This window comes from Xyrauchen texanus, chromosome 11, assembly GCF_025860055.1.
Source record: "Xyrauchen texanus isolate HMW12.3.18 chromosome 11, RBS_HiC_50CHRs, whole genome shotgun sequence".
Classification (NCBI taxonomy): domain Eukaryota; kingdom Metazoa; phylum Chordata; class Actinopteri; order Cypriniformes; family Catostomidae; genus Xyrauchen; species Xyrauchen texanus.
Window position 1 is genome coordinate 18,394,297 of NC_068286.1, and position 19,296 is coordinate 18,413,592.

At 42.0% G+C, this 19,296-nt stretch overlaps 1 protein-coding gene across 2 annotated transcripts in view; it reads left to right on the plus strand.

The window, feature by feature from the left end:
• LOC127651189 (glycine receptor subunit alpha-3-like) overlaps window positions 1-19,296 on the plus strand; it is an 83,354-nt gene that overhangs the window by 46,652 nt on the left and 17,406 nt on the right. For both annotated transcript variants that reach the window (XM_052136901.1, XM_052136902.1), the window contains exons 5-6: window positions 2,723-2,805; window positions 5,713-5,850. In XM_052136901.1, the coding sequence (XP_051992861.1) occupies window positions 2,723-2,805; window positions 5,713-5,850 (221 nt within the window). The remainder of the gene's footprint in view (window positions 1-2,722; window positions 2,806-5,712; window positions 5,851-19,296) is intronic.

The window sequence follows — 19,296 nt, forward strand, 5'->3', positions numbered from 1 at the left end:
TCTTTAGAACCAGCATATGAGAATGTCAACAATCAGTGTTGGGACGTAACTAACTAAAAGAAGAAATGCTTTCAGTAGCGTGACAATAGATCAGCTGTTTTCAAAACAGTGTATCTTTTCTAATAACAAGCTACTTCTGCCACAAGTTGTGGTAGGGCAACAATATGCTACATCGCTGTTTAAATGTCAGCTACCTGTAAAACACATACGGACTGATCACACTGTGTATTTGGCATCAGGAGGCTGAAAGTTATTCTAATGAAATTGGTCTGTGCTTATCAAAATTCAAAACCATTGCCCCCATTGGATGAAACTGGATGTGTTGTTGAGGTGAAATATCCACAGGGTGGCACCAAAAGTGAGTTTTATTTATAGTTGTGAATGGCGTAACACAGTCAGCACAAATCCTTTTTTTGGTGGTTTTCATACTGAGTACGTTTGCTGCGGACTCCCAGTCCATTTCTTTCATCAACTTGCATCATCACCAACCTGCACATGATGGAGAAAACAACTTGGGTTGCTATATTTGTTTGTTTGTTTTTTCTATTTATTTGGTGTCATTATGCACACCAGAGTGAACGACACTTGTTCCTCTGTGCGTCACATACCACAATTCAGCAGATACGCATGTCCTGGAGAAGGGTACTATATCTGATGCTCAAAACTGTTCAAGCAATGTATTTGTAGGGTTGCTTATGTTACCCTGCCACTCATGGTGGACATGTGTCATCATGCTTAAATTGTTAAATTATGCTTAAATGCAGAAGTACCTGAGTATGCTACATGTTGCTTTCTCACGCAAACCATGCCACAGTTCCATTGCAACTGAGCTCAGACCACTTCCTACAGGTAGTATTGAGTTTGGTAGCGCATCACACTCCACAGTCCGCAAAACGGATTTCATATTACCAATGTTTCAGACTGCCAGTGTGAAAGCCTCCTTAATCTGCTCTCCAACCCAATTTTAGAACAAAAATGCAACCTCCAAATCACGTGCACCATTGTTTATGTGGACGCAATTACTTTTTGATTTCTACGGAATTACTTCATGGTTTCCATTGGACCATACCCCCTGTCTCAGATGCAATCAATAGCATCATGGGGAAAGACGAAGACAATTGAGTTAATGCAAGCATGTGTGATGGGCCTGGTGCTCGTCAGAAATTGAACAGAATAGAGTACATTCGGAACATTCTGAAGTAGTTTGTCAATTTCAAATGTAATCGTGTTGGTTCATTTAGCTTTACAGTTGAGTTGAGGCAAAAATTTTACTTTCTCTCCTAAATGGTCTTTCTCTCATATGATGCATTGGAAAGTCTGATTCATTCTCATAAAATGGTTCAGTCCTGTGAATGAAAATATTTATGTAAATCAGGTGTCGGCAACCTATGGCACACATGCCGCATTGACATGAGGAGGCATAATTACTGGCATGCCTGCAATGGCGAGAGAGGAGTAAACTATTTTATTGACATGAAATGCAGCACCTGCATTCCAATCTACATCTTGAACAGACCCAACAGACTTGAGCGCCACTGAGGATACGCACAGAAATCTGCCTAATACAACTTTATATCTAGGGGGGTCTGGGTGCATCCTCCTGTGGGAGATTTTTATTTTGTTGCAAAAACAACACCAAAGCTTTAATTCTGGTGACTTTGAGAGACGCATTTCTTTGTTCTTGAGGATGAGTAGCGTTCATGTAACACTTGGCTAAAGCATTTCATCCGGGAACCGTTCAGCGCTAAAAAATGCAAATCACACCACAACGAATAGAGCAGAACGCAGGTGTCTCGAGACTCATTTTTATCCTTTGAAGAAGTTATTTTTAACTTGTGTTGCAAACCCATTTGGACAATTCACCGAAAATAACTGACTCAGAAGAAATATTCTTTCTCAAATTGAGCATCGCTATTTCTTTTAAACATCCAATAGAAATATGGGACACACTTCATGATTGATGAAAATGTTTCTCAGGTCAGTCATAGTCTCATACCATGCACAGTGTGAAACAAATGATTGTGTTTACCTAAAGAAAAAAAAGTAGAGTAGAGAAGGTAAATGCTTTTCCAATAGAGTACTACTTTCTTAGTGGTTTCCCCAACACTGGTAATGAATGCTTGAATCATATAATTTAATTTACCTTTGAACTAAAATGGAACTATGGTCAATTCCAGGGTAAACAATACTGTGTCAATAAACATCAATCAGTGCAGTTCATAAGAAGCCATAGAAAGACAATATCACTGCAGCAGCATGAGGGCATATGGGAAGTTAATAGTAAAAAGTAAATTACATGAGATTTTGAATAGAGTTGACGGAAGGCTGCGCAGATGTGAGACGACAGAGGATTCACTCTGACTGAAGTCCACGTGGTGCCCTGAGGGGAAAGGAGAGTAATTAAAACATGGCCAATCTGCGGCTGTCAGATTCGTCTCTCCTCCGCTTTAGTGGCCTCGTTCAGAAATCCCACCGCTCAAGCAGCTTTAGGTGCTCACAGCTCTTCCTCTTTGATTCCCTTCTTTGTCTGAGCCGTGGATTTGAGCATAACAAATTCAGAGGATGTACATGGAATTTCATTTACATTTGTGCATGTATAAATGATATGCTTGGGCAATGAATACATTACCATAATAAGAAAAGACCTATTAGAATCAAGAAAGTGTTTTTCACCAGATGCATGTGCAATTCCTAAAATCTGCCATTTTCATTACATTTTTAGATTGACTCTGACGCTCTCATGCCCGATGGATCTGAAGAATTTCCCCATGGATGTGCAGACGTGCATAATGCAGCTGGAGAGTTGTGAGTAATCTCGTATGACCTCCTCTCATCAAGAGCTTGTTACGTAACCCCCCCACCCCTCTTTCAGATTTGTGTGGAACACAGACAGTGTTTCTGATTTAATAATATAACTTCTGCCAGTAGCCATGATGAGGTCAACAACAGATTTGATGTGAAGCTTGTTTGGCATTAGTGTTCACCTGATATGGTTGTGTTAAATTCTGTCATGGGTGGGCCATACCCTGCGGACAACCCTTCCCTGTTGACTTTAAATCATCATGTAGAAGTTAATATCTTAAATGTGATGTGCATTTTTTAAGAGCAATTATTCAGTGCCCTCAAAAAGTGCTTGATTACTTATGACACACTTAAAAATGTATGAATGTTATTGCATTAGATAACAAAATATCAAACCAAGTGGAAGTGATTTGATCATCAAGTAAGTGATGCTTTTCTCAGAATTAACTTTACATTGCTTAGTTACATTTTCAATTATCTGATAATCTTTTATCTGAGCCCATATTTACTCAGCAGAGATGCCTGTATGAACATTAAAGGTAGAATGCATACATCCACTAAAAGAGGACTTGGGACCAGTTGGATAAAAGTATTTGAAAAATTGGCCAATAAAAGTGAACTTAGTTCTGATAAAATGTTTAGAATAATTTATTTGCAGATTTGACTTGGTTTGTTATGTTATATAATGCAATCACATTCATACATTATTAAGTGTCCAAATACTTTTTGGGGCCTGTGTACAGCAAACAGTTTACCCATCAGCTCAAGAGCAGAGTGCCTTAAAGATTGGTGAAGCAAGAGGTCAAAGTGTTCAGTAAACCATTCCAAGAGATTTTTCACATGCAAACAAGCAACTAACTCAATCTCCTCCATGATGACTGCTCTCTGTTGGGGTTGAGGCTTTTAACGGAAGCCCCCATGTCATAAAAAACAATTTTTGTCAGAATGGCCATGTTCATGAAAGTAAAAGAGTGTTTGATTAGTCTTGATAATATGATATGAGCAGACCATCCCCTACACAAAGATTATCCCTGTCTGTCTGGAATAGAAAAGAATAGAATAGAATAGACTAATGAGCAGCTTCCAACTCCTTCTCCATTCCTCAAAGAAGCAGCAACAGACTGAGCTATATGAATAAATAGAGTTCCCTTCCAATTATATCCACCGTTTCAACATCACATCATTCACTTCCCTTTGCAGATGCAGTTGCAGCCCTGGGGATATTGTGCTGGTGAAGTGCTTAATGCTTTGTTATATGATTTGTCTTCATTTCTGAGCATAGCACCTTTTTATTATGCACTGCAGTTAGCATGCTTTATGCCTCAATAGACCAAAGTTAAAAGATGCAATACTTTCCAAGTCTTGGAAAAGGCAGCAATGTAAACTGTCAATCTAAAATAGAAGTCAATCTTATGAAGTTATGTGAAGGAAACAAAAATATGTGTAAAACAGACTCACAATAGAGCAAAATACATTCCAATCAAAAAGTCTCTAAAGCAGCTGATGTGTGTTTAAAGTGTTTTTTAGAATAACAATTTAAATTTTAATATTTTGTCATATTCTAGATTTGTTCATCAGAGTCTTTTGGCCTTATTTTAAATACAACCTTTCAACTGAAATCTGTACGGTTATCCTAGGGGGTATTTACAATTGGTCACTTCATGTGTTTTTGCTGATCGAATGGCTATCCCATCATGGAAAGTCCAAGTGTAAATGCCCTCTAAGACAGATTCGAGATGGATATAATCCACCTCAGCAGGTGGTTTGAGACACATTCCAAACAGAAATCAGTCAAGTGTAAATGCATCTGGCCGTTCAAGCCACATATGTAAACTTCACTCCACCCAGATATTGCCACATCAACAAAGGGAAAATGCAAAATACAACCAAAGTAACCAAGTATTTGCATAGGGCTCGCATCTCACAATAAATAATAACAAATTAAGAAACGGATGTACTTTTTTATTTCAATTATTTAATGCAGATCACTGACAAAGCTGAAACGAAACACTAAAACTAAACAACTTGTGCAGGTGATGCGCATGATTTATCTAACCAGATAACAAAATCACTTCTATTAAATTCGCTGCCCAGCATTAGCATAATCACAGAAGTGAATTGCATTTTATTTGCATATTGCACTGCAACTGAAGATCGGATTTATACCAGTTTGGTGGAGACACATTGATGTGAGGAATGTGCTTATTTAATCGGATAGCAATCCGATCAGTAGAATCACATAAAATGATGAAGTGTAAATACCCGTCCACAGTAATCCATTTTCACATGAAAACACATTAATTTTGCTACTCTTGCATCTCTCATCCACACTGGAATGGTGTTTTCCTCCACCGAAAATAGACTTTCGACAAAACTGATGGAGGTTTCAAACTTGAATGAATGATTGTGTATGTGGCCATGAAAACTTTCATTACCAAAACCACTCTAGTCTAGTTCATGTTTTTTTATTTTTTTTCAAACAGGTTTCCATCATGAAATGGCAATACTGATAACACTATTTAAAGGTGATGTGTGTAATTTTTTAGGTATTAATATACTTTCTTCTATTTCAGCTTAAAATGCATTGACAATTATAAGACATTCAGAGGTTGTTTTGACTGACACTGTGAATATGGCAAAATATTGCTTTGTTTGTTTGGGCATTCCACCCAGCCTGACACAGCACCATTGGCTCAACAATTGGCATGAGAATGGGACAGGACAATCTGTTTGCTCACCAAAGAAAGATAAGCAGAATGTTCTGGAAACCTGTTTGAAAACAGTAATTATTTATAATAATTGTCAAAAAAATATTTTTGCAAGTCTGTATGTGTAGTGGTCTAGTCTAGTGGTGTAGAAACTACACACTTCACCTTAAAATGTAAACCTTTCTCTTGGTCATTCTCCTAGTTGGCTACACAATGAATGACCTAATCTTTGAGTGGCAAGCGAAGGGACCCGTGCAGGTGGCTGACGGACTAACCCTTCCACAGTTCATCCTCAAGGATGAATCGGATTTAAGATACTGCACCAAACACTACAACACAGGTAATTGTCACACATACACACACACACACACACACACACACACACACACACACACACACACACACACACACACACACACACACACACACAAACTGTTATAAAAGTTTTAAAGGAAAAGTTGAACCACAAATGAAAATTCTGTTGATTTTTTCTCACCCTAATGTTGCCCCAACCCTATGACTTTCTTTCTTTCCTAAGTTTTTAAAAAGTCTTCACAGGGTTTATTTGCCATGTAATGACAGCAAAGTCCGTCAAGCCCCAAAAAAATAAATAAAATAAAAAATAAAAATACAAAGAGCCTCCATAAAACCACAATAAAATGAATCTACTGTATATGACTCATGTACTATATTGTAAGTCTTCTGAAGTGATATGATCACTTTGTGCGATCACTTTAATGTTGTTAAAACCAATGAGGTTTGACACGTATCAATGTAGCCACCATGTGTGATACTAGGGCATTACTACTGATTTGATTTGAGAGTGAATAACAAATAAAATTTCCTTGTGTTCATCACACAAATTTTGATGATGTTTCAGAATACTGGAGTATAGTGGACATGTTGTGTCAATTACATTTACAGTGATTTTGTGCTTTTTTTTAATTTTTTCTCTTGGGTTCTTTTTTGAGCTTGTCAGACCAGAGCAACTATGTACTGTCATTACATGACACATAAAACCTGGGGAGTAAATATGGCACAATTCCTTAGCATTAGGTAGCTCACTGAGGGTTATGATGTTGAATAGCCAGCCTGTGAGAGTAAATGCAAAAATATTAGTTCACTTGAATCTTTAGCTTGAGTTATATTGGTGAATTAAATATTTTTTTATGAAATAACATGTCCAAATTGTCACCTTTAAGGAAAACCATCAGATCTGCTAATCAGCACTGCACTGGTCCTCATTAAGAGGAATGGAGGAAAGACTGTGAGAGAAAGAGAGGAAAAAAGAGAGAAAATAAATCTTGGAGAATGTTCTTGTAAACTTGCTTCAATGAGAAGCTGATAATTAAAAAGCTTTTTATTGCTCAGTATCTCTCAAACTCTGAATTATACATCCACTCCATTGTGCTGGCCTGGCCTTATCATGGGTGACACATAAACATCAAGGGTGGGAGACACTCTCAGTGCACATTGCCTGATACTAAGAGTTTGCTAATTACATTACATAAACACACACGCACACACTGGACAAGAGGAAAAGATAAGACTATGATGAGTTTACGTACTTGTTTAACTGAAAAGGTGAGAGAGAGGAATCAAGGTTCAATTAAAGTGTGAAAACAAGAAACATCTGATGTCTGAAGAGGTCCTGAAATGGTCTGTGATAAAAACAGAAAGTGTTTTTAGAAAGAGTAAAGTTTAAAAGGACACCAGAATTGAAACATATAGAATAAACATCCGACTTGGGTTGCCTAGTCTGGTGAGAACCACAAAAAAAGTTATTTTGATAAAAATAAGGCAGAGGATATAACGATAGATGCTGTTTACAGTAAGTGCAAAAAGCGTCTCCTTTGTAAATAGTGTAAATAGTGTTAGAAGCTATTTGCACCCTGGTGCAAATAGTGGCAGATTGGCAGGTGCTATTTGCACCCAGTGTATAAATAAAATTAAATAATTTTTTCTTCTACAAAAACAGACTGAGGTTGATTTTAATTATCCATAGAAAATTCCAGCACAGTATTTGCCATCCAGTTAAATAGGACCTTATAGGGTTAGATCACCTAAAAGTAAAATTCTCTCATCATTTACTCCCAGGTGTGTATGACTTTCTTTCTTCAGCAGAACACTTCTGAAGAAAAAAAAATATCTCAGCTCAGTAGGTCCTTAAAATGCAAGTGGATGGTGATCAGACTTTTGAAGCTCCAAAAAGAATAGACAGTCAGCATAAACGTCATCTATATATGATTTCAGAGGTTAAATTAATGTCTTCTGAATTGTCACGATCCTTTTGGTGTGAAAAAGATAAATATGTAAGTACTTTTAACTCTAAATCATCACTAGTGGTCAGCAGCTTTATGTGCGTATGACAATCTCAGTCACGAGAACTGACGCATGTGCGCCACAGCCGGAAGAGCAGTGCTTTTTACACGTGAGTAGAAGGAATGCTGTACGGAAGCTTTGTTGGTTTTGGTTTAGAAATGTATTTGTATCTGTTTCTTTCTGGAAGGGATTCTTTATAGTTTATAATTTACTTAAATATTGATCTTTTTCACACCAAATGTGATGCTGTTGCTTTAGAAGACATTAATTTAACCGCTGGAGTCAGATGGATGACGTTTTTGCTGGCTGTGACTTGCATCCACTTGAATTTAAAGACCTACTGAGCTAAGATATTTTTTAAATTTTTCTTCAAATGTGTTCTGGTGAAGAAAGAAAGTCTTACATACCAAGGATATCATGAGGATGAGAAAATCAAGAGAGAATTTTAATTTTTGTGTGAACTTTTGGTGAACAGATGCACTTGAAGTAATCAGCCAGTCCTATTACTTTGCCTTCTATTTTGTCTCTTTGTATTTAAAACCTAATTATATTTCAGCCTTAGCAATAGTGCATATGCAGGAAGTCATTACACACAATGGCCATCCCGAGTGAGGAGGGGTGTGCTGGCCCTGTGTCTCTGTGAGTTCTACTACAGCCTCAGAGGGACTTCCTGACAAGAAGAATGACAGATGCCAGTGGGTCAAGGTCGGGTTGCCTAGAACAATTGTCCACTGTGTATGATAACAAAATGAGAGAGAGAGAGAGAGAGAGAGAGAGAGAGAGAGACCAATCCTTAAGACTAGATGAGGCAAGATAAATTGAAGACCACTGGGAGGAAAGAGAGAGAAGAAATTCATGGGGGGTGGGAGTGGAAAGCCACTGAGATCTGAGTCTCTTTTTAACAGGAAATCTCTTGACAGTTGTGTTCAAGGAGCACTATATATTTCTAAAGGGAGCTAGATGTCAGTTCAGTTATTCCCTGGACTCCCTTCAAATATGTTACTCAGTAATTGAATCAATATCGGCACACAAAAGGCATAATGATATTGATTGAGTTAAGAGTTGCATGTAGAACTAAAATCTATAACTTTTAAGGAATTATTTATTTATTTATTTATGGACAATACATTTCGGAAGTGCATTAAACAGAGAGTAAATGCTACATGACATAATCTGAACAGTAAGTCAACATTTTGAAAGAAGTACATTTAATTAAATAATTCACAAAAAGAGAGGGAGCAAAAGACCACAAACTGGTTAAAAAAATAGTTAAAAATGGTTGTAACCGGGGACCTATATAATTAACAGATCCACCTCTTATTCATATATTGACATTATTGATCATATACAGCAAGACAACACACTTACATATGTTTATTTTATGTGTGACTATAACATGCCCAGTTTAGGTCTGTAAAAACCACACCAAAAAACGAATGCATAGTTTTCATAAAATGCTAAAACTGAATTTAGCTGGTTGCATTCTCAGATGGAGATAAGCATTATAAGAAGACTGTTTGCTGTTGTAACGAACACACACACACACAAGATAAGACAGTCACAATGACGGATGAAAACTGCTTTATTAAATAAAAGCAGTCCGGGCAAAAGTACAAACAAGGGGCAAATCCAGTGAAGAGTAGTCGTGGGAAGCGTAGGGTCAAAAGCCGGGGAATCAAAGATATAAACAAGGGGGCAGATCTAATGAGGGAGGTGAACGATAGCGGGGAAAACAGTTAACAACTAGGGCGAGGAACAAGACGAGACTAGCGGGAACGAAGACAGGGGGACGAGAGGAATGGGGAGTTGGCAAGCTAACAGGTAATCAAACAGTGGGGAGGTCAAAACTAGACGAGACTAGCAGGGGCAAAACTAGACGAGACTAGCAGGGGCAAAACTAGACGAGACTAGTGGGGGCATAAACACGGGAATCTAAATACACAATAACCAACACCCGTGAAACGGAAGTGCTGGGTATTTATAGGGGAAGGTGCAGGTGTAACGAATGACAGGCGCGTGAGTGCAAGTGGGTCAGAGGGGGGAGAGAGTTTACGAGCGAGAGCTCGTAATAGCAGAACGAGCGTGTGAGCTCGCGAGGGAGGAAACAGAGCGTACAAGCTCAAGGGGGCGGAGCGAGGAAGCGGAAGCGAGCACGCCATGGAGTGCATGTGTGCGTGCTCGTGGACGCGGAGATGGGGCAGAGGAGCGGGGTTCATGACAGTACTCCCCCCTCTGAATAGGACGGCTCCTGACGGCCGCGCTCGGCTGCGAGGAGCGCGAGGGGACAGAACAAGCGTGTGAGCTCGAGGGGACAGAACGAGCGTGTGAGCTCGAGGGGACAGAACGAGCGTGTGAGCTCGCGGGGGCCAGAACGAGCGTGTAAGCTCGCAGGGACAGAACGAGCGTGTGAGCTCGCGGGGGGCAGAACGAGCGTGTGAGCTCGCGGGGTGCAGAACGAGCGTGTGAGCTCGAGGGAATAGAAAACCCACAAAACACACAAACAATATGAGGGCAGTCCAAGGGGATAGAAGGTACAAAAGGGAAATTAAACAGTCCATGGGGGTCAATGGGCAGTTCAAGGCAAGGTCAGGGGGAACACAGTGGACAGGCGGGTGGTCGGGAGGTCTAGGGGGCAGCCATAGGGCAGAGACTGGGTCAGGAGGTCTGGAAGGCGACTGGAGGACAGGGACTGGGTCCGGGGGTCTGGAAGGTGACCACCGGACAGTAATAGGGTCCGGAGGTCTGGGAAGAGGCCACAGGACAGGTAGAGGGTCAGGAAGTCCGGGCTGAGCCGTGAAAGGCTCTGGAGCTGGGGTCCTGGAAGGCTCCGGAGGTGGAGCCGACGGAGGCTTTAGGGGCGAAGGCCTGGAAGGCTCTAGAGGTGGAGCCGAGGGAGGCTTTAGGGGCGAAGGCCTGGAAGGCTCTGGAGGTGGAGCCGAAGGAGGCTTTAGGGGCGAAGGCCTGGAAGGCTCTGGAGGTGGAGCCCATGGAGGTGGCGCCGTAGGAGGCTCCAGAGGTGAAGCCCTGGAAGGCTCTGGAGGCAGAGCCGAGGGAGGTGATGCCGTGGGAGGTGGCGCCGTAGAAGGCTCCATGATTGAAGCCCTGGTAGGCTCTGGAGGCAGAGCCGGGGGAGGTGGCGCCGTAGGAGGCTCCAGAGGTGAAGCCCTGGAAGGCTCTGGAGGCAGAGCTGAGGGAGGTGACGCCGTGGGAGGTGGCGCCGTAGAAGGCTCCAGGAGTGAAGCCCTGGTAGGCTCTGGAGGCAGAGCCGGGGAGGTGGCGTCAGGGAGGCTTGGGAGGCAGAGCCGCAGGAGGCTCGGGTGGCGAATCTCTAGAAGGCTCTGGAGTCTTAGGGAGCAGAGCCGTAGGAGGCTCGGGTGGCGGAGCCGTGGAAGGCTCGAGAGGCGGAACCCTAGGAAGCTCTGGAGTCGTTGGGAGCAGAGCCATGAGAGGCTCGGGAGGTGGAGCCATAGGAGGCTCTGGAGGGGGAGCCGTAGGGGGCTCGGGAGGCAGAGCCATAGGAGCCTCTAGTGGCCGAGCCCTGGCTCTGAGACCCCGAGAGGCTTGAGGGGGGAGCCATGAAAGACTCGAGAGGGGGAGCCCTGAGAGGCTTGAGAGGGGGAGGAGCCCTGAGAGACTCGAGAGGCGAAGCCGTGAGAGGCTTGAGGGGTGGAGCCATGAAAGACTCGAGAGGGGAAGCCCTGAGAGGCGGAGGAGCCTTGAGAGACTCGAGAGGCGAAGCCGTGAGAGGCTTGAGGGGTGGAGCCACGAAAGACTCGAGGGATGGAGCCCTGAAAGACTCGGAGAGGCGAGCCGTGAGAGGCTTGAGGGGTGGAGCCATGAAAGACTCGAGGGATGGAGCCCTGAAAGACTCGAGAGGCGAAGCCGTGAGAGGCTTGAGGGGTGGAGCCATGAAAGACTCGAGGGATGGAGCCCTGAGAGACTTGAGAGGCGAAGCCGTGAGAGGCTTGAGGGGTGGAGCCATGAAAGACTCGAGGGATAGAGCCCTGAAAGACTCGAGAGGCGAAGCCGTGAGAGGCTTGAGGGGTGGAGCCATGAAAGACTCAAGGGATGGAGCCCTGAAAGACTCGAGGGGTAGAGCTCTGGGAGGCTCGTGAGGAGGAGCCCTAGGAGGCTCGTGAGGAGGGGCCCTCGGAGGCTCGAGAGGAGGAGCCCTGGGTGGCTCGAGAGGAGGAGCCCTGGGAGGCTCGAGAGGCAGAGCCCGGGAGGGCTCTGAGGGGCGAGCAGAGGCCGGCAGAGTCGTGGACGACTCTGAGGGCGGAGCAGAGCCCGGCAGAGCCGTGGAAGACTCTGAGGGCGGAGCAGAGCCCTGCAGAGCCGTGGAAGACTCTGAGGGCGGAGCAGAACCCGGCAGAGCCGTGGAAGACTCTGGGGGCGGAGCAGAACCCGGCAGAGCCGTGGAAGACTCTGGGGGCGGAGCAGAACCCGCCAGAGCCATGGAAGACTCTGGGGGCGGAGCAGAACCCGGCAGAGCCGTGGAAGACTCTGGGGGAACCTCTGCGGTCTTGAGCACAAGACGAGACTGGGGAGAAGGGGCCCTCTTCCTTCTCTGACGTCTTCGGCCAACAGGGGATGTGGCCATGGGGACGGTCGAGGCTACAGGCGCTGGCTCTGGGGCGGTCGAGGCTACAGGCGCTGGCTCGCTGACCGTGGCAGACATGGGCGCTGGCTCGTTGGCCGTGGCGGGCATGGGCGCTGGCTCGTTGGCCGTGGCGGGCATGGGCGTTGACTCGCTGACCGTGCCAGGCTTCGAGGCTGGGGCCGTGACAGGCCTCGGGATTGGGGCCGTGTCAGGCTTCGGGACTAGGGCCGTGTAAGGCTTAAAAACGGGGGCCGTGTAAGGCTTCAAGACGGGGGCCGTGGTAGGCTTCGAGACTGGGGCCGTGGTAGGCTTCGAGACGGGGGCCGTGGTAGGCTTCGAGAGGGGGGTCTTGGTGTGGCGCGCTGGTTCAGTGCCTGCCTCCCCCACAGTGAACGAGGAACCAGAGTACAGTAGGGCGAGGTCAATAAACTGAACCAGGTTAAGGGGGCAGCGACCACCAGGCATTAATGATGAGGTTGGCTCATTCAGTCCACATTGGAAAATGGTCTTCAGAGCCACCTCATTAAAATTCACCTGGTACGCCAGGACACAAAAATCCATAATATAAGCCTCCACGGTTTGGCTCCCCTGACACAAACCCACGAGTTGGGCCGCTGGGTCCACAATGCCGAGGGCGGGGCCATGGGCCACACAACCGCCGCCGCGATAAACACCCCTTGGTCAGCGTCAAAAGAGCCGCACAACCTCTCCGGGATGGAGAGCTCACGGCGCTAAGAAATGCACTGGATGCATAAACGGACTCGGGGCAGACACAGGTGAAACAGGGTGACATAAATCAGACATAGTGCATATCTGCTGCCCCTGGGCCGTGAGCTGCGTGGTCCTCTCCACACTTTAGCTCCTCGCCGAATGTGACGTGCTTCTCCGCTCGAGTGAGCTGCGCGAATCCTTAGCGCGGGGCATTGTGACTGTCAACGGTGAGGTTGGTTATTCTGTAACGAACACACACACACAAGATAAGACAGTCACAATGACGGATGAAAACTGCTTTATTAAATAAAAGCAGTCCGGGCAAAAGTACAAACAAGGGGCAAATCCAGTGAACAGTAGTCGTGGGAAGCGTAGGGTCAAAAGCCGGGGAATCAAAGATATAAACAAGGGGGCAGATCTAATGAGGGAGGTGAACGATAGCAGGGGAAAACAGTTAACAACTAGGGCGAGGAACAAGATGAGACTAGCGGGAACGAAGACAGGGGGACGAGAGGAATGGGGAGTTGGCAAGCTAACAGGTAATCAAACAGTGGGGAGGTCAAAACTAGACGAGACTAGCAGGGGCAAAACTAGACGAGACTAGCAGGGGCAAAACTAGACGAGACTAGCGGGGGCATAAACACGGGAATCTAAATACACAATAACCAACACCCGTGAAACGGAAGTGCTGGGTATTTATAGGGGAAGGTGCAGGTGTAACGAATGACAGGTGATTGGGACGAGTGCAGGTGAAACTAAGGTGAAGATAGGAAGCGCGTGAGTGCAAGTGGGTCAGAGGGGGGAGAGAGTTTACGAGCGAGAGCTCGTAATAGCAGAACGAGCGTGTGAGCTCGCGAGGGAGGAAACAGAGCGTACGAGCTCAAGGGGGCGGAGCGAGGAAGCGGGAAGCGAGCACGCTCGCGGAGTGCATGTGTGCGTGCTCGTGGACGCGGAGATGGGGCAGAGGAGCGGGGTTCGTTACAGCTGTATGTGCCCACAATTTCAAGTAGCGTGTCATATTTCATGCAAAATCATTCTTTTTACAAACATGAACCACATTATTCACAGTTTTATTTTTACGTATAAGTCGTCAGCACAAAGTACAAACTGTAGTACCATCTAAATGGCTTTTTACATGCTCCTATTGTATTTAAGAATGCCTGAACCAATTAAATTCTCTTCACTTGCTTCATAATCTTTTTTTTTGTAACACTTCACATTAAGGTTGCCTTTGTAAAGGGTTTATTAAGTGGTTCATTAATGACTAAAAGCTCATCTACAAATGCATTATAAATAAGTTAAATCCAGTTATGACAGCGTGAATAAAAATGATGACTTCCATGCAATTCTTGCCAAATAGTGAGCCAATTTAAACTCACATGTTATAAATGCTTAATAAAGGTACTTATTAATACTTATTCTAATCAAAATCATGAAATGTAATAATTTATGATTTATGTCATGATATAAGGTGAATTTACGAACTTCTTTAACAACCTTAAAAAAGGTAACATAAAACAGGACAACTTTTGCCTGATTTTTGAGTTAACTGTGAACCAGTTAAAGTACTAATGACTCACCAGATTTAGTAAGCTATGAAAGTGTATCTTAATGTAAAGTGGACAACAATAATACGACCGCTAGCTGTTAGCTACTAGCTCATTGTGCTGCATAAAGCAGATGTTGCATGGTGATTTTACACAAGTGTAACAGTTAAATTGGCCAGTTAAGCAAGCTTTCCAGTAGTTGGTCAACTAAATAAAGTGATGCTTTCAAGCAGAGTATAAAGTTAACGTACCATCCTACATATTGGACTCCAGCCGTGGCTGAGTTCAAGGCACTCTCCCTCCCATTGCTTGCCGGTCTAGATAGTGCCTATTTGGTTGAACCACTTCCACTTTTCCTTGATGTTTCTGTAGTCACTTTTAATTTTTTTTTTTTACTTTTCCCTACACTGTTGGTAGGTTGGTAGTTGTGTGCGACCAACAGCTGATACACTTCCTCAGAGACTTTTTCATTTTGCTCATCGCTAACGAGTGGACTGTCTGCACCTCGTTTATTGACCATGGCATGGTTTTGCGAACAGCCATTTCTTTTTTCACAATTCGAAAATCACATGAACAAATGATACTGCTATCGTTGTTGCTAACTTTAAAACTAGCGGGTTGATGTCGCGTGTCGGAAACCCAGTGACGCTGGTAGTGACGATTCTCTCTGCCCAGTTAGTGATCTGCAGGATTTTGACATTACATTTAGTATTGGCTCGGCTCGCTTGTAACCTCGACCGAGGTGGTACTAAAAAAATCAGGTACCACAGTGGAAAACCCCCCAAAAGTGAGCAGAGTCGAGTTGAGTCGAGTTGTACCGTGCAGTGGAAAAGACCCAAAAATGTACCTTAATGTAAAGTGGACAACTGCTATCTATTTATTAATTATTTACTAACATTAATACACTATGAAAGTGTACCTTAATGTAAATTAGACACCCATAAGCCATTTATTAATTACTCATCAACATGAATAAGCTATGAAAGTTTACCTTAATGTAAAGTGGACAACTGTGAACCATTTATAAATTAGCTACTAACATTAATAATGTATAAAGTGCACATTAATGTAAACTGAATTATTACACAAAATACATTAAAGAGTTTCCAACTCCTGCTGGTAATTTGTTAATGAGTGCCTAATGCTTTTAATAGTGCTTTTGTTTTATATCATAAATTATGTACATAAATGAACATCTAGCATGTAATGTAGTCTGATGACCATTTACAGAACTTTATGTAAAGCATTTTATTTTAAATTCAACTAAAATTTTATTTTTTCTAAGATTGTGTGCACATATCTATTTTTCTATGTTGAATGTCAATTGTACTGTTTATTTGCAATAATAAAGATTATTATGTATGTTCATTTGTGAATGGTATAATATGTATGATAAATTATGTAATCTTGAAGCATTAAAGTCACTCATTAACAAATGGAATGCAGGAGTTGGAAACTCTTCATAACAGTTTCTTAATTGTTCACTTGTTTCACTTTCATATGTTACTAATGTTGGAAACTCATTAATAAATGGTTCACAGCTGTCCACTCTACATTAGAGTACACTTACATAGCTTAGTAATGTTAGTAACTTATTAATATATGGTTAACAGGTGTTCACTTTACATTAATGACATAAATCATGAATAATGACATTTTATAATTTTTATTAAAATAATTACCTTTATTAAGCATTTATAACATGCGATATTAAATGGGCTCACTGTTCAGTATCACATGAAAGTCACCCTTCAATTCATGTTGTTATAAATGCATATCAATTATTTATAATTTATAATTTGTTGACAAGTTAATAGTTGTTAATTAACTACTTTATAAACCCTTTACAAAGGGAACTTTAATGGAAAGAGTTAGCCTTATTTTCATTACCTCATTACCTCATTCCCTCTCTGGCTCTCTTTTCTTTGTTGTAAATATATAATACTTTGCTGGTCTTTCTTTATCTTGTTTTTACATGAAGCTGCTTTCCAAAGTAATACACCTGTGAAAAAGGTCACTGGCCTAAGCCTACAAGCAATAACGCATAGGCCTTTTCCACCAACTGTTCTGCGCATTTCCACTGGAGAAAAGGCCGTTCTGGGAAAAGCTTGCTAGTCTCTACGCAGGAACTGATTACGTCAGGGGATGGAGGGTGGGATAAAATTTTGTCACCATGGTAAATTTTCCCAAAGAAAACTACATTAGTTACTGTCTACAACAAGGAGTACTTCACTAGATAACACCAATAAAAAAAACACAAAATGATCAGACATAAAAAGCGTTCAGGTAATACTTGCTATATGGTATTTATGAAGACCCGAGATAAACTAGAGAGATTGCAAATTAAAAAAAAAATAAAACATACTCTATGAGAATGAGGATACAGCACAAAATTATGCAGTTGGAATAATAATCAATAATATTATATGCTATAGCAAAAATCCAAATACAACCATCTGCTAAACCAATGTTAATAATGATTCCACTGTAACAGTTCACAGAACTTAGCAAGTTAAGACATTGTTCAGAAAATATTATGTAATTACAATACCTGTCAGCTTTAGCATAGATGTCATCTCTGACAATTTTGTTATGTAATGTAATAACGATAGATTGCATTAATTCATACGTTTAAATATGTCCTCAAAAACAAGAGGAAAAGCAGTTTACAAACACACTGCAACGTGCCATATTTGTTTATGTTTGAGGTAGTCACGTGAAACTACCACGTATACAGTAACCTGTTATGTCGCCCTTCGGCTCTCAGGTCAGTAGAAAAGCATGGCCGGTTTACAATAGGCTCCAAATTGGCCCGGCTGTGAATCAGCGGAGTACAGGCTCTTTACGAGAAACATTGCAATTTCGGTTTTCAAAAGGCTTCAGTAGAGGAAGGCTTGGTGAACTCAGCTGTTCTTTTAATTTAGTCCTGCTGTATCTAGACCAGCGAGGCAATATCAAATCCAATCAGAACAATAACGCAATAACTACTGTAATCAGAGCTGACCAAATAGATACCTACAAAGCTGTGATTTAGCATCCTGCGCCACTAGTGTCCCATAATGTTCTGCATTAAAAGGGTCATGTAATTTCTACATATCATTAAAATGTCATAAAAATTTAATTTTCTCTTGTTTTTCTTCTCCTTTTATTTTAAAAGATCAAGGAAAATTTGACATCTTGTGATAATATCCCTTTAATTCACAGGCTGCAAACAAAGTATTGTCTACCCATTATGTCCAAAATAGATATTTTATTTGACATATTTTATATACAGGTGTCTATGTTAAGTACAAGCCTCCAAAGAATATGATCACTATCATCCTATATTTGGAATAGCACTTGGGTAAACAAATGAACATACAGTAATCAAACCACAATGGCATAAATTCATGCTAGAGTCAACTAAATAATATTATGAAGGCAGATTTATTTTTACCAACAGGCTTAAATGTGCTTCAGACAAAGGCATTTTTCATAAATGTCAGGTCGGGCAGCTTGCCACATTTTTGTAAATGTTATAAATGTATACAATTTAGGCATTTCAATTTCTGTTGGCTAAAAACAACATTTTTATATTTTGTATGTTAGTGCTTTTGGAGTAAGCTGTCACAAAAGGTCAACATGTGTTCAATGAACTGTATCTTTTTTCCAGGGAAGTAATTTATTTTTTCTTTTTTTTTTTTTTTGTAGTCAGAACTTCAAGGTATGTGGTTTGCAAAGATTAATTTTCAAAAATAAACCTCCCCTGAGAAATATTCACTGTGTGACAATGAGCCACTTTAAGACAGTATGTCACTGTACAGTATACTCTATGTATATTACTGTTTGCTCAATTTAGTGTGTACAGTGAAATAGAAAGGATTGCTTTTTCTCTATATTTTGAATGCTGTTTTAGAGGGCTTCATTCAGTCTCTGGCCTGTATGCAATCCATACATTGCTCTTGTAGCTAATCTGTAAGGCGTCTCTGCTTGATTGAAAACCATTTAGTGTCCAAACTGCTCTTTGCATTTACATAGGATGGAATCAATAATTCAGTTTTTGATCTACAGCATATTAATTCACCGACGGACCACATATCTTGCCACTCTGTAACACTGTGAAATATACTACACTTTATTTGCATGTGGACATAAATAAATGACTGGGATCTGTGAGATAAGGGAGTTGAATAGTAATCAATCTCGAGGACACATGTCTCTTCAAGCATGTTTTCACTATGGAACTCTGGCTATATATATATATATATATATATATATGTAAGGAATAATTGACGACGGGCCGTTGAATTATTAGAAAAATAATGCACACCCGGGGTGGTAATGCGGTCACGACGCGAAGCGGAGTGGCCGTTACACCTCGGGTGTGCATTATTTTCTAATAATTCAACGGCCCGAGTCAATTATTCCGCTTATACTACAGTTACCACACCTCAAAACATTGTTCAGATGATGTGATTCTAGACGTTTGTCAAGTTTTTGTCATTAAAACGCTCTTGTATGTAGGACTAATTTCTTACGCATCTAATCCCATGCCTCCGTTGCTAATTCCAAAACGTCATTTTAGAGTTAGTAACGGAGGTTTGAGCCACTGACAGCAGACTAATGC